The 22,865-nt window shown below is 46.2% G+C and overlaps 1 protein-coding gene and 1 pseudogene across 1 annotated transcript in view; both read right to left on the bottom strand.

Moving 5' to 3' along the window:
* Nucleotides 1-22,791, bottom strand: part of PPP6C (protein phosphatase 6 catalytic subunit) — a 47,984-nt gene extending 25,193 nt beyond the window's left edge. Inside the window, exon 1 of the mRNA XM_050760568.1 lies at nt 22,290-22,791. Within this exon, the coding sequence (XP_050616525.1) occupies nt 22,290-22,364 (75 nt within the window). The 5' untranslated portion in view covers nt 22,365-22,791. The remainder of the gene's footprint in view (nt 1-22,289) is intronic.
* Nucleotides 1,822-22,363, bottom strand: LOC126937200 (NADH dehydrogenase [ubiquinone] 1 beta subcomplex subunit 3-like; annotated as a pseudogene).
* Nucleotides 22,792-22,865: the final 74 nt, after the last annotated feature.

Below are 22,865 nucleotides of genomic sequence, written 5' to 3'. Positions count from 1 at the left end.
AGGTGATCTACCCACCTCAGCCTCTCAAGGTGCTGGGATTACAGGCGCGTGCTCGGCCGGTAGAAGGTTTTTATCCGGTAATTTTAAAAGTAAATTGCAAACCACAGACTTACCATTTGACCCAGCAATTGTAGCCTTGGCAATAAAAACATGTTCAAAATCTGTATATAAATACTCACAGAAGCCTAATTCATAATAGCCCAAAACTAGAAACAAATCAGATATCCTTCAATGAGTGAATGGTTAAACAAATTTCGGTACGTCCACACCATGTACTACTACTTAGCGATAAAAATAAATGAATACTGCCACACAACAACCTGGATTCGCCTCAAGATATTTGTGTTGAGTGAAAAAACAAAGTCAAAACTATCCCAAAAGGTTATACACTGTGTAATTCCATTTATATAACATTCTTTTTTTCCTTTTTTTTTTTTTCCTTGAGACGTTGTCTCGCACTGTCGCCCAGGCGAGAGTGCGGTGGGGCGATCTCAGCTCACTGCAAGCTCCGCCTCCCAGGTTCACGCCCTTCTCCTGCCTCAGCCTCCCGAGTAGCTGGGACTACAGGCGCCCGCCATCACACCCAGCTAATTTTTTGCACTTTTAGTAGAGACGGGTTTCACCATGTTAGCCAGGATGGTCTCGATCTCCTGACCTCGTGATCCACCCGCCTCGGCCTCCCAAAGTGCTGGGATTACAGGCGTAAGCCACTGCGCCCGGCTTTTTTCCTTTTTTTTTTTTTTTTCGAGAGTCTCGCTCTGTCGCCCAGGCTGGAGTCCAGTGGCGCAATCTCAGTTCACTGCAAACTGCCTCCCCGTTCAAGTGATTCCCGTGCCTCAGTCTCCCAAGTACCTGGGATTACAGGCGCACACCATCATGACCAGCTAATTTTTGTATTCTTAGTAGTTTCACCATGTTGGCCAGGCTGGTCTCAAACTCCTGACCTCAGGTGATCCGCCCACCTCGGCCTCCCAAAGTGCCGGGATTACAGGCATTGAGCCACTGCGCCTGGCCGCGTTTAAATCACATTTTTTCTTTTTCGTTTTTTTTTTTTTTTGAGAGGGAGTCTCGCTTAGTCGCCCAGGCTGGAGTGCAGTACAGCGGCGGCGCGATCTGGGCTCACTGCAAGCTCCGCCTCCCGGGTTCACGCCATTCTCCTGCCTCAGTCTCCCGAGTAGCTGGGACTACAGGCGCCCGCCGCCACGCCCGGCTAATTTTTTGCATTTTTAGTAGAGACGGGGTTTCACCGGGTTAGCCAGGATGGTCTCGATTTCCTGACCTCGTGATCCACCCGCCTCGGCCTCCCAAAGTGCTATGATTACAGGCGTGAGCTACCGCGCCCGGCCTAAATGACATTATTGAAATGACAAAATTAAAGAAATGGAGAACAGGTTAGTTGTTGCAGGGGTCCAGCAGCTGCAGGAAGGAAGTGGGTGTGTCTATAAAAGGGCAACATTGATGAACTGTTATGTATCTTGACTGTAGTGTTGCATGAGCCCTTATCCAATAAAACTGTGAAGAGCCGGGTGCGGTGGCTCAAGCCTGTAATCCCAGCACTTTGGGAGGCCGAGACGGGCGGATCACGAAGTCAGGAGATGGAGACCATCCTGGCTAACACAGTGAAACCCCGTCTCTACTAAAAAAATACAAAAAACTAGCCGGGCTAGGTGGCGGGGCTAGGTGGCGGGTGCCTGTAGTTCCAGCTACTCCGGAGGCTGAGACAGGAGAATGGCGTAAACCTGGGAGGCGGAGCTTGCAGTGAGCTGAGATCCGGCCACTGCGCTCCAGCCTGGGCAACAGATTGAGACTCCGTCTCAAAAAAAAAAAAAAAAAAACTGTGAAGAACTGAATACACACACAGAGACACATACACACACACAAACACAAGTAAAACTGAAGAAATCTGAACATCATGAGGTGATGATCTTAGGTTGCACCTGAAGATCACGAGTTGTATCAATGTCAATGTTGGCTGACACTGTATTGGTTGTGGTATTACACTATAGTTCTACAAAATGTTACCACTGGGGAAAACTGGGTTATTTTGAAATAAAAAGGTTAACTATAATTAATTATAAAATTCAAATATAAAACCGAGGAGCCAGCTAGGCAGAGTAGCTCTTGCCTGTAATCCCAGCATTTTGGGAGGCCAAAGTGGGCGGATCACTTGAGGTCAGGAGTTCAAGACCAGCCTGGCCAACATGGCAAAACCCCATCTCTACTAAAAATACAAAAATTAGCCAGGCGTGGGGGTGCACGGCTGTAATCCCAGCTTCTTGGGAGGATGAAGCAAGAGAATCACTTGAACCCAGGAGACAAAGGTTGCTGTAAGCCGAGATTACGCCACTGCACTCCAGCCTGGGAAACAGAGCGAGACTCTGTAAGTAGGGAGATCAGTTAAGTGTCTTCTATAATAATCTAAGTAAAAGTTAACTGGCTTGGACAGGGTAGTAAAAGTAAAAAATAGGGAAAATAGATTCCACATGTTATCTGAATGTAGCATCTGCTAGATTTATGACCAACTGGATACAAGGTGTTAAGAGAAAGTAAAGAATCAAGGATGACTCAGGGTTTCTGGCTTAAACAATTAGAAGGCTGGAAATAATCATTACTGAGACAGAACTCCAGGGAAAGTAGATTTTTTATTGTGTTTTTTCACCCCTGTAAATAGACTTTATTTTTTAGAGCAGTTTTAGGTTCACAGCGAAACTGAGCATAAAGTACAGCATTCCCTTGCTCGGCACAGTGGCTCACGCCTGTAATCCCAGCATTTAGGGAGGCAGAGGCAGGAGGATCGCTCAAGCCCAGGAGTTCAAGACCTCCCTGGGCAATATAGAGAGACCTCGTTCTCCATAGAAAGGGAGAAAAAAAAAAGAAAAGAAAAAAAGTACAGAGTTCCCATATACCCCCGCCTCTTCCCCCAGACAGCCTCCCCGCATCAACATCTCACACCTAAGTGGTACGTTTGTTACAAATCATGAGCATACACTGACACATCATTATCATCCAAAAGCCATAGTTTGTTTAAATTAGGGTTACTCCTTTTGTACATTCTATAAGTTTTGACAATTGTATGACATGTACCTACCGTTATAGTATCATATAGAATAGTTTTACCCATTCAAACTCACCTCCCTCCAACCTCTGAAAACCACTGATCTTTTTACTGTCTCTATAGTTTTGCCTTTCCCAAAACGTCATATAGTTGGAATCATACATACATAGCCTTTCCAGGTTGGTTTCTTTCATTTAGTAATATGTATTTAAGGTTCTTCCATGTCTTTTTATGGCTTGATAGCTCATTTCTTCTTAGCACTGCATAATATTTCATTGTCTGGGTGTATTACAGTTTGTTTATCCATCCACCTAGTGAAGGACATCTTGGTTCCTTCCAAGTTTTGGCAATGAATAAAGTGGCTATAAAAATCTGTGTACACATTTTTGTATGAACCTAAGTTTACAACTCATTTGGGTAAATATCAAGGAGCAGGACTGCTGGATTATAATATGGTAAGAGTTTGTTTAGTCTTATAAGGAACTGCCAAACCATCTTCCAAAGTGGCCGTACCATTTTGCATTCCCATCAGCAATGAATGAGAGTTCTTGTTGCTCCACATCTTCATCAAAACTTGGTACTGTTAGTGTTCTGGATTTTGGCCATTCTAATACGTATATAGTGGTTATCTCATAGTTGTTTCACTTTGCATTTCCCTAATGACACAGGAGGTACAGCATCTTTTCATATGCTTATTTGTCATCACTGTATCTTCCTTGATGAGGTGTCTTTTGTTCATTTTTGGGGGCATATATGTATTTATTTTATTATATCTTACTAATATTCTTTAAGGCACAAACCAGGTGAGTAGGCTATAGCAAGGAAATCTTAGAGAGTTAAGAAACCACTATGACACTTCCCAGTATTATCTTCAGTGATGCTTCTTATCTTTATTCTGGGACTCCAGGTAATATTCAGCTCCTACAGCTACCACAAATGCAGCAAATTCCCATTTCAATCTTTGTAATAATGCACCAACAAAGGAAACATTTCTGCAAAGCCACCCACATATCTCCAAGCTTCATTGCAGCCCAATAAATCCCAAAGCCCTCCTGCAGCCAGCTTCTTCTAGACGGTTTTTACTGGTGTCTCTTCTATCTTCCATTGTTTATAATCTGGAAGTTCCATTTTACGATCTCCATGTTCATGTCCATGTCCATGGGCCACGTCTTGCAGGATTGTGAGAATTGAGGAAAACATACTGTGATATGCCTTCCACTTTCACACCTAGGTGGTGAGAATGAAATTTAGCACAACCACTCTGAAAAACTGGCATGATGTGACAGCAATTCCCTTTTGTCCATTTTTTAATCAGATTGTTCAGTTTCTTATTGAGTTTTAAGAGTTCTCTGTAGGCCGGACACGGTGGCTCACGTCTGTAATCCCAGCACTTTGGGAGGCCGAGGATGTCGGATCACCTGAGTTCAGGAGTTCAAGACCAGCCTGACCAACACAGAGAAATCCTGTCTCTGCTAAAAATATAAAATTAGCTGGGCATGGTGGTGCATGCCTGTAATCCCAGCTACTCGGGAGGCTGAGGCAGGAGAATCACTTGAACCCGGGAAGTGGAGGTTGAGGTGAGCTGAGATCGTGCCACTGAACTACAGCCTGGGCAACAAGAGCAAAACTCCATCTCAAAAAAAAAAAAAAAAAAAAAAAAAGAGTTCTATGTATATTTTGGATAACAATACTTTATCAGCTTTTTTTTTTTTTTTTTTCCAAATATTTTCTCCCAGAACATGGATCATCGTCTCATTCTCTTAACAGGGTCTTTCACAAAGCAAAAGCTTTTTTTTTTTTTTTTTTTGAGACGGAGTGTCACTCTGTCGCCGGGGCTGGAGTGCAGTGGCCGGATCTCAGCTCACTGCAAGCTCCGCCTCCCGGGTTTACGCCATTCTCCTGCCTCAGCCTCCCAAGTAACTGGGACTACAGGCGCCCGCCACCTCGCCCGGCTAGTGTTTTGTATTTTTTAGTAGAGACGGGGTTTCAACGGGTTAGCCAGAATGGTCTCGATCTCCTGACCTTGTGATCCGCACGTCTCGGCCTCCCAAAGTGCTGGGATTACAGGCTTGAGCCACAGCTATTAATGTTAATGAAGTCTGGCTTTTCAACTATTTCTTTCAAGAGTAGATTGTTTAGGTTTGGTTTGGAGGGTGGGGAATCACGAATATAATTTTTTATTTTTTATTTTTATTTATTTATTAGACCGAGTTTAACTCCTCTCCATGGAGGCTGCCCCACGCACCAGCCTCACCAGGTCCGGGGGCTACCTAGGCATGCTCCCTCCTCTGAGGCTTTATACTCTCTGTTCACTCAGTCAAGAACGCTTTTCCCTAGACATGGACTTGGCTCTCTCTCTCTTCATCCAGCTTTCCTTTGCTTTGTCACTCAGGCTAGAGTACAATGGCGTGATCTTGGCTCACTGCAACCTCCACCTCCCAGATTCAAGCGATTCTCCTGCCTCAGCCTCCCAAGTAGCTGGGAATACAGGAACTGGTCTCTAACTCCCGACCTCAGGTGATCCACCTGCCTCAGCCTCCCAAAGTGCTGGGATTACAAGTGTGAGCCACAGCGCCCGGCTGGCCTGTATTTTTTTATAGCCTTTCATAACTACCTCCTTACTCCTCATCTTGACAAAATTAAAAGCTTGCTTTTTTTTTTTTTTTTTTTTTTTTTGAGATGGAGTCTCGCACTGTCGCCTGGGCTAGTGTGCAGTGGGGTGATCTCAGCTCACTGCAACCTCCGCCTCCCAGGTTCAAGCAAATTCTCCTGCCTCAGCCTCCCGAGTAGCTAGGATTACAGGCGCCTATCACCACGCCTGCCTAATTTTTTGTATTTTTAGTAGAGGTGAGGTTTCACCATGTTGGCCAGTCTGATCTCAAACTCCTGATCTCATGATCCGCCCACCTTGGCCTTCCAAAGTGCTGGGATTACAGGCGTGAGCCACCACGCCCAGCCAAAGCACTGCTCTTTTTAGGTTAGCTAAAAGCAATTAATACTTTGAAATTTGTTTTTCTAATACTATACAATTTTAAAATTAAAACAATACAATAATGCTTTTAAGTACCTATCACAGGGTCTTCCCTACCTTCTTTGGGTGTAACACCTCACTCAGTTAACATCTGCAATATTTTCTCATGTAACCTCACCAAACGTTCTCAAAGAATTCCACTACGAGTGGGACACAGTGGCTCACACCTGTAATCCACCTGTAATCCCAACACTTTGGGAGGCCGAGGCGGGCGGATCACAAGGTCAGGAGTTTGAGTCCAGCCTGACCAACATGGTGAAACCTCGTCTCTACTAAAAATACAAAAATTAGCCAGGCATGGTGGCACGCGCCTGTAGTCCCAGCTACTCGGGAGCCTGAGGCAGGAGAATCGCTTGAACCTGGGAGGCGGAGGTTGTAGTGAGCCGAGATCGCACCACTGCCCTCCACCCTAGGCAACAGGGCGAGACTCTGTCTCTGAAAGAAAAAAAAAAAAAAAAATAGAATTCCACTACCACCAAGGTTCTTGCAGAAGTGAGAAGCGCTTTGCTATAATCTGTACAAGAGTAGGAAGAATTTTCTATTTTGTTTCCAAGTCAGCTGCCCATGTTTCATGTTGTCAGTCACTGGACCCATTTACACTCCCTTTCAGATTTCACTTCTTTTAAGAACAGGCCTGGCTGGGTGTAATGGTTCACACCAGTAATTCCAACACTTTGGGATTGCTTCAGCCCAGGAGGTTGAGACCAGCCTGGGAAACATGGTGAAACCTCAACTCTACAAAAAAATTTAAAAATTAGCGGGGCAGGCCGGGCGCGGTGGCTCACGCCTGTAATCCCAGCACTTTGGGAGGCCGAGACGGGCGGATCACGAGGTCAGGAGATCGAGACCATCCTGGCTAACACGGTGAAACCCCGTCTCTACTAAAAAATATAAAAACTAGCCGGGCGAGGTGGCGGGCGCCTGTAGTCCCAGCTACTCGGGAGGCTGAGGCAGGAGAATGGCGTGAACCCGGGAGGCGGAGCTTGCAGTGAGCTGAGATCCGGCCAACGCACTCCAGCCTGGGTGACAGAGCGAGACTCCGTCTCAAAAAAAAAAAAAAAAAAATTAGCGGGGCATGGTGGCGTGTGCTCATGATCCCAGCTACTCAAGAGGCTGAGGTAGGAGGATCACCTGAGCCTAGGAGGCTGAGGCTACAGTGAGCTGTGATCACCCGGGGCAATAGAGCAACACTGTCTCACAAAAAAAAAAAAAAAAAAAAAAAAAAAGTCCTTATCTCAGGTCATCTGTTTTTGTTTTTTTTGTTTTTTTTTTTTTTTGAGACGGAGTCTTACTCTGTTGCCCAGGATGCAGTGTAGTGGCAAAATCTCAGTTTACTCCAACCTCCACCTCCCAGGTTCAAGCGATTCTCCTGCCTCAGCCTCTCAAGTAGCTGTGACCACAGGTGGGCGCCACCATGCCCAGCCAATTTCTGTATTTTTGGTAGAGATGGGGTTTCACCATGTTGGCCAGGATGATCTCGATCTCTTGACCTTGTGATCTGCCCACATCAGCCTCCCAAAGTGCTGGGATTACAGGCGTGAGCCATGACACCCAGCCTCCATCACAGCTTTTATTTTACATACTATTATTACTTTTACTGCTGGCTCCATTTTGGTTTCCTATCTTTATTTTCTTTTTCTTTTTTTATATATAATTTTTTTTTTTTTTTTTGAGACAGAGTTTCATTCTTGTTGCCCAGGCTGGAGTGCAATGGCGTGATCTCGGCTCACCACACCCTCCGCCTCCCAGGTTCAAGCGATTCTCCTGCCTCAGCCCCCCCTAGTAGCTGGGATTACAGGCACACACCTCCATGCCTGGCTAATTTTTATATTTTTAGTAGAGACAGGATTTTGCCATGTTGGCCAGGCTGGTCTCAAACTCCTGATCTCAGGTGATCCACCTGCCTTAGCCTCCCAAAGTGCTGGGGTTACATGTGTGAGTCACTGTGCCTGGCCGGTTCCCATATTTCAGTATGCCAGAATTTTCACTGACATGTAACTGGTTCTCCTAGTCCATAAGGCCTCCTAAACTTGAAGTCATCCCTGGTTACCACCCCAAACACTATGTGCCAGCCTGAAAATAACAGTGGACTATAGGCCGGGCGCGGTGGCTCACGCCTGTAATCCCTGCACTTTGGGAGGCTGAGGCGGGTGGATCACGAGGTCAGGAGATCGAGACCATCCTGGCTAACACGGTGAAACCCCGTCTCTACTAAAATACAAAAAATTAGCCGGGCGCGTTTGCTGGCGCCTGTAGTCCCAGCTACTCGGGAGGCTGAGGCAGGAGAATGGCGCAAACCCGGGAGGCGGAGCTTGCAGTGAGCCGAGATGGTGCCACTGCACTCTAGCCTGGGCGACAAAGTGAAGACTCCGCCTCAAAAAAAAAAAAAAAAAAAAAAAAAACAGTGGACTATAAACTGAAGAACATCACTGTGAAACTGTCAATCTGAACAACTGAGTGTCTGAAGAACACATGTAAACTGCCTAGCAGAAGCCTTCAACCAGGGCCCAGGCACACTCACTAGAGTAAAATTACAGCTGCGCCCTACGCCTGCCACTTCTGCTGACCCCAACTGAGGATTTAGAGAGCTAAGTCTCTAAGCCAAAGCTATTGCCCCTCACCTCTAGTTTGGCAGGAGCTTACCAATCGCTATCGTGCACACACAAAGATAAGAAGTCTATGAAACCTCACTATAAACGCTATGTGAGTCAACCAACTACACAAACAACGGCCTCAAAGAGCCCTGCCTTGTCATCATGGTCAAGACACATGCTCCTCTCCTCCCAAACCCTTTACAGCTTTATCCCAAATTTAGGGTAAACTACACCCCTTTCTCCTCATCGTGCCCAAATACTTTTTCTTTTTTTTTTTTTTTTTTTTTTTTTTTTTGAGACGGAGTCTCTGTCGCCCAGGCTGGAGTGCAGTGGCGCGATCTCGGCTCACTGCAAGCTCCGCCTCCCGGGTTCACGCCATTCTCCTGCCTCAGCCTCCCGAGTAGCTGGGACTACAGGCGCCCACAACCGCGCCCGGCTAATTTTTTGTATTTTTAGTAGAGACGGGGTTTCACCGTGGTCTCGATCTCCTGACCTTGTGATCCGCCCGCCTCGGCCTCCCAAAGTGCTGGGATTACAGGCGTGAGCCACCGCGCCCGGCCTTCTTTCTTTTTTTGTATTCTGTTTTCTATTTATTTATTTTTTATTATACTTTAGTTCTGGGACACATGTGCAGAACGTGCAAGTTTGTTACTTAGGTATACCATGCCATGGTGGTTTCCTGCACCCATCAACCTGTCATCTACAATTGATATTTCTCCTAATAATCTCCCTCCCCTTACCCCCCAGCCCCCGACCGGCCCCAGCATGTGATGTTCCCTTCCCCTCTGCCCATATGTTCTCATTGTTCAACTCCCGCTTATGAGTGAGAACATGTGGTGTTTCGTTTTCTGTTCCTGTGTTAGTTTGCTGAGAATGTCAGCTTCATCCATGTCCCTGCAAAGGACATGAACTCATTCTTTTTTTTTTTTTTTTTTTTTTTGAGACGGAGTCTCGCTCTGTCGCCCAGGATGGAGAGCAGCGGCGCAATCTCGACTCACTGCAAGCTCCACCTTCCAGGTTCACGCCATTCTCCTGCCTCAGCCTCCCGAGTAGCTGGGACTACAGGTGCCCACCACCACACCTGGCTAATTTTTTGTATTTCTAGTAGAGACGGGGTTTCAGTGTCAGCCAGGATGGTCTCGATCTCCTGACCTCGTGATCCACCCACCTCGGCCTCCCAAAGTGCTGGGATTACAGGCGTGAGCCACCATGCCCAGCCTAACTCATTCTTTTTTATGGCTGTATAATATTCCATGGTGTATATGTGCCACATTAGTGCCACATTTTCTTTATCCAGTCTATCACTGATGGGCATTTGAGCTGACTCCAAGTCTTTGCTATTGTGAATAGTGCTGCAATAAACATGCATGTGCACGTGTCTTTATAGTAGAACGATTTATAATCCTTTGGGTATATACCCAGTAATGGGATTGCTGGGCCAAATGGTATTTCTAGTTCTAGATCCTTGAGGTATCACCACACTGTCTTCCACAATGGTTGAACTAATTTGCACTCCCACCAATAGTGTAAAAGTGTTCCTATTTCTCCACATCGTCTTCAGCATCTGTTGTTTCTTGACTTTTTAATGATTGCCATTGTAACTGGTGCGAGATGGCATCTCATTGTGGTTTTGATTTGCATTTCTTTAATGACCACTGCTTTTTTTCATGTTTGGTGCTCAACTACTTTCTAATCCTTGAATAGGAAGGGGTTCATACCCATCATTCTTAGGAGAGCTCTATTTCTCTTCTCTACCTTTTCCTCAAGATATTTGTTCACAGTTCCATTCTATTCTCTGTTCTGTCTCCCAGTTCCCTCTTGTCTCCACGAACACTGAGTTCTAAATTTTTAAAATTACTTGTTTAGCTAATCTTGTTATCTAAAACACACTACTTCCTTTATCTAATTTTACATACTGCTATTTATAAAATACTCTTAGCTTTGAAAACAAAGATCTCACAGCCAGGTGCGGTGGCTCACACCTGTAATATCAGCATTTTGGGAGGCCAAGGGAGGAAGATGGCTGGAGGCCCAGAGCTCAAGACTAGCTTGGGCAACATAGCAAAACCTCATCTCAACTAGCTAGCTAAGTAACTAACTAAATAGCTAACATTATATTTCACACAGTCTTTATATAAAGTCTCTACTATAATACAGATCACTGGGAATGAGAAGTTAGGAATCTGGAATGACAATGATACTCACGTGCTTACGATCCAGAAGATAGTGTCTGTATCCTCAGGTCAGATCAGAGTTCCTCAACCATGGCACTACTATTCATTCATTGTAGGGGGCTGCTTGCTGTCTTGTGGATGTTTAGCAATATCTCTGACATCTACACCTACTAGATATCCATAGTAACTTCCCATCCCTCCCTTGCCCCAGCTGTGACAATCAAAAATGTCTCCAGACACTGCCAAAAATCCCTTGGGGGGCAAAATTGCCCCCAGTTGAGAACGACTGGTCTAGATCTTTCTCCTGAGTTTAATATTAATAGAACAGTGTTTAGAGCACATTTGGCAATCAGTAAGTAGTTGTTATCTAAGTGACATAAGTATCCAAGAGTATTCTGGACACCTCTATCTCAATGTCTTAGCTTGGCAGCATCTCAAACTCAGTATGGCCCAAACCAAACTGGCTGTATTCCTTAATCTAGTTATAGTACTAAGTAATCCTGGCCAGAAACTAAGAAATTAGACGAAACTCTCTTCGTCATAACCTAGACCAAATCTGTTAACAGGTGCCACTATACCTTCTTCATTTCCTTTCCAACACAACAATCACTTATCATTGCCTTATCTCAGACTCTCATATCACTGGGCCTACTGCTTCTGTGATATTTTTGGCCCATTCAAATCCATGGTCCACAATGCTGCCAGAATAAATATTTCAAAAGCCTACTGTCGGCCAGGCGCGGTGGCTCAAGTGGCCGGGCGCGGTGGCTCAAGCCTGTAATCCCAGCACTTTGGGAGGCCGAGATGGGCGGATCACGAGGTCAGGAGATCGAGACCATCCTGGCTAACACGGTGAAACCCCGTCTCTACTAAAAATAAAAAAAATAAGCCGGGCGAGGTGGCGGGCGCCTGTAGTCCCAGCTGCTCGGGAGGCTGAGGCAGGAGAATTGCTCGAACCCGGGAGGCGGAGCTTGCAGTGAGCGGAGATCTGGCCACTGCACTCCAGCCTGGGCGACAGAGCGAGACTCCGTCTCAAAAAAAAAAAAAAAAAAAAAAAAAAGCCTACTGTCATTCTCCTTCTTAAAACTCCTCAAGTGTATTCTTCCGTTTATGACAATGTTTCCCAAACACCAAATACCATTTTCATGATTTTGTCATATTCCTAACACATACAACAGTGTATCCCTTTAACAATTTTCTTTGAATCTACTTTTCTTTTTAGTTAGCTACATTTTAAACAGTTATCACGAATCACAGTATGATTTTTCTCTAAAATATAAAAACATTTCAAAGTGTTCACGTACCACCTAAAAGATAACAATCTAAGTTTAACAGCCTACTCCTATGATTTGGCATCTTTCTTTCCAGTACCACCTCCAGCCACACCAAACCACTTCAAGTTGCCCGAACCAGCCACGTTCTTGCAAATTACACTCTACTATTGCACATGGAATTTATTCTGTTTGCATGTTCTTTCCTTCTCATTTTGTCTATCTAAACTCTGCCTCTCCTAACTGCTCCTTCATGAAACCATCTCTGGCTCCAAAGTTACATACTGCTTCTTCTATGCTTGCCAAAGCCCTGGGCAGCCTCTATTACAGCCTTTGTTTACCTCTTTACCTCCCTTACTATACTGAAAGTCCCTCACAGACAGACAGAAGTATCTGATTCTGCCCCTGGCACCCACGGGGAACAGTACTTAACACAAGGAACCATTTAAAGAAGTGTTTGTTGTCTGGGCACAGTGGCTCACACTTATAACCTCAGCATTTTGGGAGGCCAAGGCAGGAGAATCACTTGAAGCATTTGGGACCAGCCTGGACAGCATAGCAAGATGCTATCCCTTAATTTTTTTTTTTTTTTTTTTTTGCTGGGCGCAGTGGCTCACGCCTATAATCCCAGCACTTTGGGAGGCCCAAGGCGGGTGGATCACGAGGTCAGGAGATCAAGACCATCCTAGCTAACACGGTGAAACCCTGTCTCTATCAAAAATACTAAAAAATTAGCCAGGCATAGTGGCATGTGCCTGCAGTCCTAGCTACTTGGCAGGCTGAGGCAGGAGAATCGTTTGAACCCAGGAGACGGAGGTTGCAGTGAGCTGAGATCGCACCATTGCACTCCAGCCTGGCGACAGAGTGAGACTCCATCTCAAAAAAAAAACCAAAATAATGTTTTTAATTAGCTGGGCACACTACTGCACAACTGTACTCCCAGTTACTTTTGAGGCTGAGGCAGAAGGACCAATTGAGCCCAGGAATTTGAGGTTGCAGCAAGCTATGATTACACCACTGCACTCCACCCTGAGAAACAGACTGAGACCCTATCTCAAAAAAAAAAAAAAAAAAAAAAAGAAGAAAAACAAGTATTTGTCATAAAGCAGAATACAGTTTGAGTCAATAAACCTTTACTCATTATCACATACAGGGCAGTGTTCTAAAATTGTGGAAAACACAAGGAATGGCCAAGCACAGTGGCTCACATCTGTAATCCCAACACTTTGGGAGGCCGAGGTGGGTGGATCACTTGAGGTCAGAAGCTCGAGACCAGCCTGGCCAGCACGGTGAAACCCCATCTCTACCAAAAATACATATATATATACAAAAATTAGCTGGGTGTGGTAGTGTGCACTTGTAATCCCAGCTATTTGGGAGGCTGAGGTGGGAGAATGGCTTGAATCTGGAGTGGGGCACAGGTTGCAGCAAGCTGAGATCTACACCATTGCACTCCAGCCTGAACAGTGAGACTCCATCTCAAAACCAAAAACAGACAAAAACAAGTAATGAATCTGGCCTTCAAGAATTTTCCAGTTTAGGCCGGGCGCGGTGGCTCAAGCCTGTAATCCCAGCACTTTAGGAGGTCGAGACGGGCGGATCACAAGGTCAGGAGATCGAGACCATCCTGGCTAACACAGTGAAACCCCGTCTCTACTAAAAAATACAAAAACCTAGCCGGGCTAGGTGGCGGGCGTCTGTAGTCCCAGCTACTCGGGAGGCTGAGGCAGGAGAATGGCGTGAACCCAGGAGGCGGAGCTTGCAGTGAGCTGAGATCCGGCCACTGCACTCCAGCCTGGGCAAGAGAGCCAGACTCCGCCTCAAAAAAAAAAAAAAAAAAAAGGCCGGGCACAGTGGCTCAAGCCTGTAATCCCAGCACTTTGGGAGGCCAAGACGGGCGGATCACGAGGTCAGGAGATCGAGACCATCCTGGCTAACACTGTGAAACCCCGTCTCTACTAAAAAAACACAAAAAACTAGCCGGGCGAGGGGGCGGGCACCTGTAGTCCCAGCTACTCAGGAGACTGAGGCAGGAGAATGGCGTAAACCCGGGAGGCGGAGCTTGCAGTGAACTGAGATCCGGCCACTGCACTCCAGCCTGGGCAACAGAGCGGGACTCCGTCTCATAAAAAAAAAAAAAAAAAAAAAAGAATTTTCCAGTTTAATAACGGAGATAGACATATTTGCTATCACACAAGACAGAACACTCTAAGTGGTAAAATGGGGCAATAAAATGCTAAAGCAATGTCAGTGTGGAAAGAGAACAACAGGGATTTTAAAATAGCAAATAAACTCAGATGTGTACTCTGTTGAGTCACTATGGCAAAAATCACTTGAAACTCACCAAGTCCTGACCCTGATGATATCTGTTCTGCCTATCACAAGGACTGTGTAAATCACAGAACCAACATGAAGGGTCTCTCAAAACTATAAGTGGCTATGTAAATTCTAATCACTGTTAATAAATTCTGACTGTGGAACCTAGGAGTCCTGCATAGAGGAAGTGCCATCTGAGCTAGAGCTCAGAAGGGAGGTAAATAGAGGGCATACAAGGTGTTCTATAGAAGAAGCTTAAATGATAGTTGTAAATGTGAACCCTGAAGCCAGACTGCCTAGGTTTGAAACCCACCCATTCACTTACTTACTAGCTGTATGACTTTGGAAAGTTACTAAATCTGTCTGAATTTTGGTTACCTGTCTGTAAAACAGAGCAAATATCAGTACTCAATTCACAACATTATGAGTATTAAACAATTTCATATGTGTACTGTATAATTATTTTAATAAACAGGTGAAAGTAGACTGAGCAGAAGCAAAGAAACAGGGAAGTATGGGGCATGTTATCAGAAGACGGCAGTCCAGTGTGCTTAAAACAGAAAGTACAGTTAAAAAAACAAAAAACAAAAATGGTGGGCCGGGCGCCAGTGGCTCACGCCAGTAGTCCCAGAACTTTGGGAGGCCAAGACAGGCGGATCACGAGGTCAGGAGTTTGAGACTAACCTGACCAACATGGTGAAACCCGGTCTCCACTAAATATACAAAAATTAGCCAGGCATGGTGTGGCATGCCTGTAATCCACTACTCAGGAGGCTGAGGCAGGAGAACTGCTTAAACCCGGGAGGCAGAGGTTGCAGCGAGCCAATTATCACGCCACTGCACTATAGCCTTGGTGACAGAGTGAGACTCCATCTCAAAAAAAAAAAAAAAAAAAAAAAAAAAAGGTGATGTAGTGGAAGATGTACCTAGAAAAGCATGCTATTAGCCATCCTAAAAAATCATAAATTATATCAGAAAGAGCTCTGAACACAGAGGCTTTCAAATCAAGTTCTGGATGTCACTGATTAGCTGTACATCCTCAGGCAAATCATAGACTAGAAAGCTCAGTTTCTCTCTATATAAAGTGAGAAGAGTACAGTACTAAATGAATTTTGATTCTCCTTCAGCTCTGAAATTCTAAGAAAAAGACTAGGAAGCAGTCAACAATTTACACTGTCCCATCTAACAGCTACCGCCACACAGGGCTAATGAGTACCTGAAATGTAGCTGGTCCAAATTGGGATGTACTCTAGGTGTAAAATAGACACATGTCCTAGAATTAGTACCCAAAAAAGGCAAAATGTTACATTAATAACTTTATATTGATTACATCTTGAAATTGCGTTAAAATATTACTAAAAAAAATTTATCTATTTTTATACTTTTTTTCTTTAGACAAGAGTCTTGCTCTTATTGCCCAGGCTGGAGTGCAATGGCATGATCTTGGCTCACTGCAACCTCGGCCTCCCGGATTCAAGTAATTCTCCTGCCTCAGCTTCCCAAGTAGCTGGGATTACATGTATGCACTACCATGCCTGGCTAATTTTTGTATTTTTTTTTTAGTAGAGATAGATTTCACCATGTTTTGGCCAGGCTGGTCTTGAACTCCTGACCAAAAGTGATCTGCCCACCTTGGCTTCCCAAAGTGCTGGAACTAGAGGCGTGAGCCACCATGCCTGCCTACTTGTTCTTTTTTTGAGATGGAGTTTCACTCTTGTCACCCAGGCCGGAGTGCAATGGCACAATCTCTGCTCATTGCAACCTCTGCCTCCCGGGTTCAAGCGATTCTCCGGCATCAGCCTCCTGAGTAGCTGGGATTATAGGCACCCACCACCACACCTGGCTAATTTTTGTATTTTTAGTAGAGATGGGGTTTCGCCATGTTGGCCAGGCTGGTCTCGAACTCCTGACCTCGTGATCCACTCGCCTCAGCCTACCAAAGTGTTGGGATTACAGGCATGAGACAGCACACCTGGCCTGTTTTTATACTTTTTAAAAATGTGGCCCAGTCATGGTGGCTCACATGTATAATCCCAGCACTTTGGGAGGCCTAGGTGGTAGGACTGCTTTAGGCCAGGAGTTCGAGGCCAGCCTGGGTAACAAAGCATGACTCCATCTCTACAAAAAAATTCAAAAAGTTAGCCAGGCATGGTAGTACATACCTGAAGTCCTAAGCTACTCAGGGGGCTGAGGCAGGAGGATTACAGAGGCCCAGGAGTTTGAGGCTGCAGTGACTCATGTCTGCACCAGTGCACTCCACCATGGGAAACAAAGTGAGATGCTATCTCAAAAAAATAATTAACTGCCACTAGAAAATTTGAAGCTTACATTTGTGAGCATAATATTTCTACTGGAGAACATTGTTATAAGACTCTTCTCATAAGACAAAGGAGACTGTAATTCTGTGGCCGAAAGACAAATGAAATGTGGCCATAAGGACAAACAAGGTATACGAAAGGATCTTGCAAACATAGAAAACACTCTTCCAGCCCCATACAAAGCCAGGTGCATCCCTAACTGTTGCGTTCAGCTGTCCTCAGTGTACCTGAAGAAAAATTCACTGCAAAACCAAATAACTCAGCCAGGCACCACCGTGCCTGCAATCCCAGCACCTTGAGAGGCCGAGTCGGGCGGATTATTTGAGGTCAAGAGTTAAAGACCAGCCTAGCCAACATGGTGAAACCCCATCTCTACTACAAATACAAAAATTAGCTGGGCGCGGTGGCACGTGCCTGTAATTCCAGCTACTTGGGAGGCTGAGGCAGAACTGCTTGAACCCAGGAGGTGGAGACTGCAGTGAGCTGAGATGGCACCACTGTACTCCAGCCTGGGCAACAGAGCTAAACTCAGTCTCAAAAAAAAATAAAAATAAAAAAACCTCAGGTAAACATGTCACCCTTAAGAACTGTACAAGAGATTAGACAACCTCCAAGTTATAGAACCCCTGCTCCCCAAAAATATTAATACTTCAATATAGGTATTCAGTAAACCTGCCTTTATCATTAATTCTTCCACTTGGTCAGGTATGGAATCTGTACCTTTTGTTAATCTCTCTGAAATCTTTCTTGTGGATAAAATCACATGAACTCTTTATAAGAAAGGTTACACTGTGGTCCATTCACTTTCACATGTCTTTTTTTTTTCTTTTTGTGAGACAGGGTCTCGCTCTGTTGGCCAGGCTGGAGGGCAGTGGCACGATCTCAGCTCACTGCAACCTCCCTCTCCCGGGGTTAAGCAATTCTCCTGCCTCAGCCTCCTGGCCCACGTATGTCATTCTTACTCCTTCAAAACCATTATGTAGGCTGGGCACGGTGGCTCACACCTGTAATCCCAGCACTTTGGGAGGCTGAGAAGGGTGGATCACCTGAGGTCAGGTGTTCGAGACCAGCCTGGCCAACATGGTGAAACCCCATCTCTACTAAAAATACAAAAATTAGCCAGGGGTGGAGGTGGGTGCCTGTAATCCCAGCTACTCAGGATGCTGAGGCAGGAGAATCGCTTGAATCCAGGAGGCGGAGGTTGCAGTGAGCTGAGAACGTGCACCTGCACTCCAGCCTGGGCGACAGCAAGACTCCATCTCAAAAAAAACAAATAGGTTGGCCGGGCGTGGTGGCTCAAGCCTGTAATCCGAGCACTTCTGGAGGCTGAGACAGGCGGATCACGAAGTCAGGAGATCGAGACCATCCCGGCTAAAACGGTGAAACCTTGTCTCTACTAAAAAATACAAAAAACTAGCCCGGCAAGGTAGCGGGCGCCAGTAGTCCCAGCTACTCAGGAGCCTGAGGCAGGAGAATGGCGTAAACCCGGGAGGCGGAGCTTGCAGTGAGCTGAGATCCGGCCACTGCACTCCAGCCTGGGCGACAGAGCAAGACTCCGTCAAAAAAAAAAAAAAAAAAAAAAAAAAAACAACAAAAAAAAAAAAAAGGTCAGGCGCGGCGGCTCACACCTATAATTCCAGCACTTCGGCAGGCCGAGGTGGGAACATCATCTGAGGTTGAGAGTTCGAGACCAGCCTGACCAACATGGAGAAACCTTCTCTCTACTAAAAATACGAAATTAACTGGGCGTGGTGGCGCATGCCTGTAATCCGAGATACTCAGGCTGAGGCAGAAGAATCCCTTGAACCCAGGAGGCAGAGGTTGCAGTGAGCCAAGATCGCGCCATTGCACTCCAGCCTGGGCAACAGGAGAGAAACTCTGTCTCAAACAAACAAACAAACAAACAAAAACAGTTATGTAGATTTGATCCAGTACTAGTGATATGACCATTTCCAACTTAGCGAAACAGAAATTGTGATTACATCTGGAACGTCCTGTGCATTTAGTATTTGATCTAGTATCTCCATCTTCTAATCAATTTAAAATACAGGTAAATTTCTGTCTTCTTTTCTACCAGAACAAATCTTTTCCATCATGTTCATTAAGTGGCCTCAGTAATTTCTTTTCTTAATAGCATCTTTTATTTTGCCTTTACAGCCTCAGAAAAAGTACTCCTGGCATACTTTCTTGTCCTAATTTTAGGTTGCACTCCATGCCAAGAAACAGAAACAAAATTAAGCTTCTTTAAATACACCACAGATGAGCAACACAACAAATTAATCTGATAAAAACATTTCCAAGACAGAAAAAAAGTCTCAACTTATAAAGAAAAATTCAGAATTATTTTGTCTTGGATGCCCAAAATACATATTTTTAAGTTTATTAAGAAACAGATACAAGCTGAGTACAGTGGCTCATGCCTGTTATCCCAGCATTTTGGGAAGCTGAGGTGGGAGGATCACTTGAGCCCAGGAGTTCAAGACTGGCCTGGGTAACATAGCAAGACCCTGTCTCTACCAAAAAAATAAATAAAAATTAGCCGGGCATGGGGACATGTGACTGTGGTCCCAGCTACTCAGGAGGCTAAGGTGGGAAGACTGCCTGAGCCCAGGAGGTCGAGGCTGCAGTAGGCCATGATTGTGCTACCACACTACAGCATGGGTGAGAGTGAGACCATCTCCCTGCTCAAAAAAAAAAAAAGATAAAAAGATTTTTATTTTAAGAAAAAAAACAAGCCGGGCGCGGTGGCTCAAGCCTGTAATCCCAGCACTTTGGGAGGCTGAGACGGGTGGATCACAAGGTCAGGAGATCGAGACCATCCTGGCTAACACGGTGAAACCCCGTCTCTACTAAAAAATACAAAAAACTAGCCGGGCGAGGTGGCAGGCGCCTGTGGTCCCAGCTACTCGGGAGGCTGAGGCAGGAGAATGGCGTAAACCCGGGAGGCGGAGCTTGCAGTGAGCTGAGATCCGGCCACTGCACTACAGCCTGGGCGACAGAGCCAGACTCAGTCTCAAAAAAAAAAAAAAAAAAAAAAAAAAAAAAAAAAAAAAAAAACAAACAAATACAAGTCAAGTACAATGCAGGAAATAAAATGGTCTAAAAACTATACTTCCTTAAGAAGGAAATCTAATGTTTATCAAACTAAGAGGTACAAAGAAGTCCAACAGATTACCTTTTTTTTGACACAGAGTCTCCCTCTGACACCCAGGCTGGAGTGCAGTGGCGCAATCTTGGCTCACTGCAACCTCCGCCTCCCTGGTTCAAGCAATTCTCCTGCCTCCGCTCCCAAGTAGCTGGGATTACAGGCACCTGCCACCACCCCCAGCTTATTTTTGTGTTTTTAGTAGAGACGGGGTTTCACCATGTTGGCCAGGTTGGTCTCGAGCTCCTGACCTCAAGTGATCCACCTGCCTCAGCCTCCCAAAGTGCTGGGATTACGCCACCGCGCCCTAGACACATTTTCATAGAAAGCAACATTTTATTCATCATAAACACAAAGTTCAAAAAAGCTTTACGCATGATAAATAAAAAGAAAATTTCCATGTCAATTCACTGACATGCAATAGTCAACCTCACCTACGGGATTAATAATGCTACTAAGAGGTCTGGTTAGTTTTCCATGAATTGGATCCCAGTGCTAGTTGTATTCTTATTCCCTTAAAAAAAAAAAACACATAGCAGAAAGAAGTCACAAAAGGAGTGTCTGAAGGACTCAGATGAGCACGAATGCTACATTACTACTAACGAAGGCTGTCCTTATTTTAAATTATTCTATTAAAAATGGGAGAATGCAGAGGAATGACTCCCCTGTCATATGCCACACAAAATTAACAGGTAAGTACAATTCAGTCACATTCATAACACCATGTGTGGCCTCAAATATTATGCATACTTGTTGACTGATGTTAAGTATCAACTTACTGTACAAAGAAGAAATAAAACAAAACCCACAGTAATATATTTCTTTAAGAATACACTGAGCCGGTGTCGGGCGCGGTGGCTCACGCCTGTAATCCCAGCACTGTGGAAGGCCGAGGTGGGCGGATCACGAGGTCAGGAGATCGAGACCATCTTGGCTAACACGGTGAAACCCCGTCTCTACTAACAATACAAAAAAATTAGCCAGGCGTGATGGTGGGCGCCTGTAGTCCCAGAGACTCGGGAGACTGAGGCAGGAGAATGGCATGAACCCAGCAGGAGGAGCTTGCAGTGAGCGGAGATCGCGCCACCACACTCCAGCCTGGACGACAGAGGGAGACTCTGTCTCCAAAAAAAGAATACACTGAGTCGGATAAATACTAGCACGAGCTGATAAGCACTGCTAGAAACCTAAGTTCTGATTTCAGCAAATGCATAGAAACACTTTTCAAAAAAGCAGTATACCCTAGGCGGGGCGCGGTGGCTCAGGCCTGTAATACAAGCACTTTGGGAGGCCGAGGCGGGCAGATCACTTGAGGTCAGGAGTTCAAGACCAGCCTGGCCAACATGGCGAAACCCTGTCTCTACTAAAAATACAAAACAGCCGGGAGTCGTGGTGGGCGCCTGTAATCCCACCTAGTCGGGAGGCTGAGGCAGGACAATCGCCTGAACCCGGGAGGCAGAGGTTGCAGTGAGCAAGATGGCACCACTGCACTCGAGTTTGGGGGACAGAATGAGACTCTATCTCAATTAAAAAAATAATAATAATTAAAAAGTTTTTAAAAAAGAAAAGCAGTATACCAAAGCCATTCCTTACCCATACATACATTTACTCTTACTTGGACTCAGGAGTAACAAAGAATTCACCTCCTTTAGAAAATCAAGAAAATGAAATGTTGAGTTCAGAAGCGGTTAAGGAAAAAGTATTTGTATTTATTGAGAACCAACTACTTTATCCACTTCAGTAACCTCAACAACATACTCAAAAACGGGATTCATCTCTGAATTAGCAAAAGAAAACCGACGATCCTAAAAAGCAATTTGGAGGAGTGGCAAAGAAAGAGCTGACGTTCGTTCCCGTCAGTACCAAACCACTCGGGCCCACCGCCTGCCCCTTCCTCAGAGACCTAAACACATTGGAGCCGCATTCCGGGAGCCGGTGGCATCTCCTGTCAGACGCCGGCCACTCCGCGCTCCTGTCACTTCCAGTGGTGGCGACCCCATCCCGAGGGCACTGCCGCGGGGGCTCGGCTCCGACTGCGGGAGACCCGGGGATGGGATGGTGAGCCGAGTCTTCTAAGCAAAGCTGTTACAGCTGCGGGTCCTGGGGCAGCCCGAAGGCCAGAAGGGGCGACCCTGGGGCAGAGGCCGCGACATCCCTCGGGATCTCCACTGAGGCAACTGGGACAGCATTCGGGGGACTCGGCTCCCCCGACCCTCGGCGTGACGCCGGGTCGGACCGGGTCGCTTGGCATTGGGGCAGGCCCTCCACCGCGACGGGACGGGATACCCAGCGGGGGTCCCGGAGAAAGGAAGGGCGGGCCGCCGGGCGCCCCACAGCCGGAAGGGGCGAGCCCGCAAACAGGGCTCCCGCCCCGGCAGGGCTCACCTTCAGGTCGTTCTCTGGCAGGTACTTGCACAGCCGCGCTATCTCCACATACTTGTCCAGGTCTAGCGGCGCCATTTTAGGAATAACAAGCCGCGGCAACAGCAGCGGCGGCAGCGGTAGTAGCGGCGGCGGCAGCGGCGGAGGCCGAAGCCGGAACTTTCCCTGCGTCACGTCCGGCCCGTGAGTGGCGTCTGCGCAGCGCCGTTAAAGCTCGACCCGCTTCTCCCCGCTACCTCCGTACGCCCGGCGCCCCCTCTGGCAGAACCCCGGCTACAGAGCCCAAGAGACCCCTCTTCGATCCACCCCGCGAACCTGCTGGGACCCGTAGTCGTCTGCCGCGGGGCGTGCTGGGATGTGTAGTTTTCAGTTGTGGACAGCCACCTCCCCTCTTTTCCTCCCTTTTCTCCAGACTTCCACCTGCCGGCAGCCGGCCAGGCTTTTCCGAGGCAAAACGGCGGAGTAGGTGGTCCTAGCCACTCACTGGTTTCTTTTTCCAACCCTTTTAAGCACTCTTTCACCAGAATATCTTAACAGTTGGGTAAGCCTGGCCGTTTGCACCTTTCCAAGTCCCTGTGA

Source organism: Macaca thibetana, chromosome 15 (genome assembly GCF_024542745.1).
Source record: "Macaca thibetana thibetana isolate TM-01 chromosome 15, ASM2454274v1, whole genome shotgun sequence".
Lineage (NCBI taxonomy): Eukaryota > Metazoa > Chordata > Mammalia > Primates > Cercopithecidae > Macaca > Macaca thibetana.
Note: the sequence above shows the minus strand (reverse complement) of the source record. Positions and strands in the feature narration are given on the sequence as shown.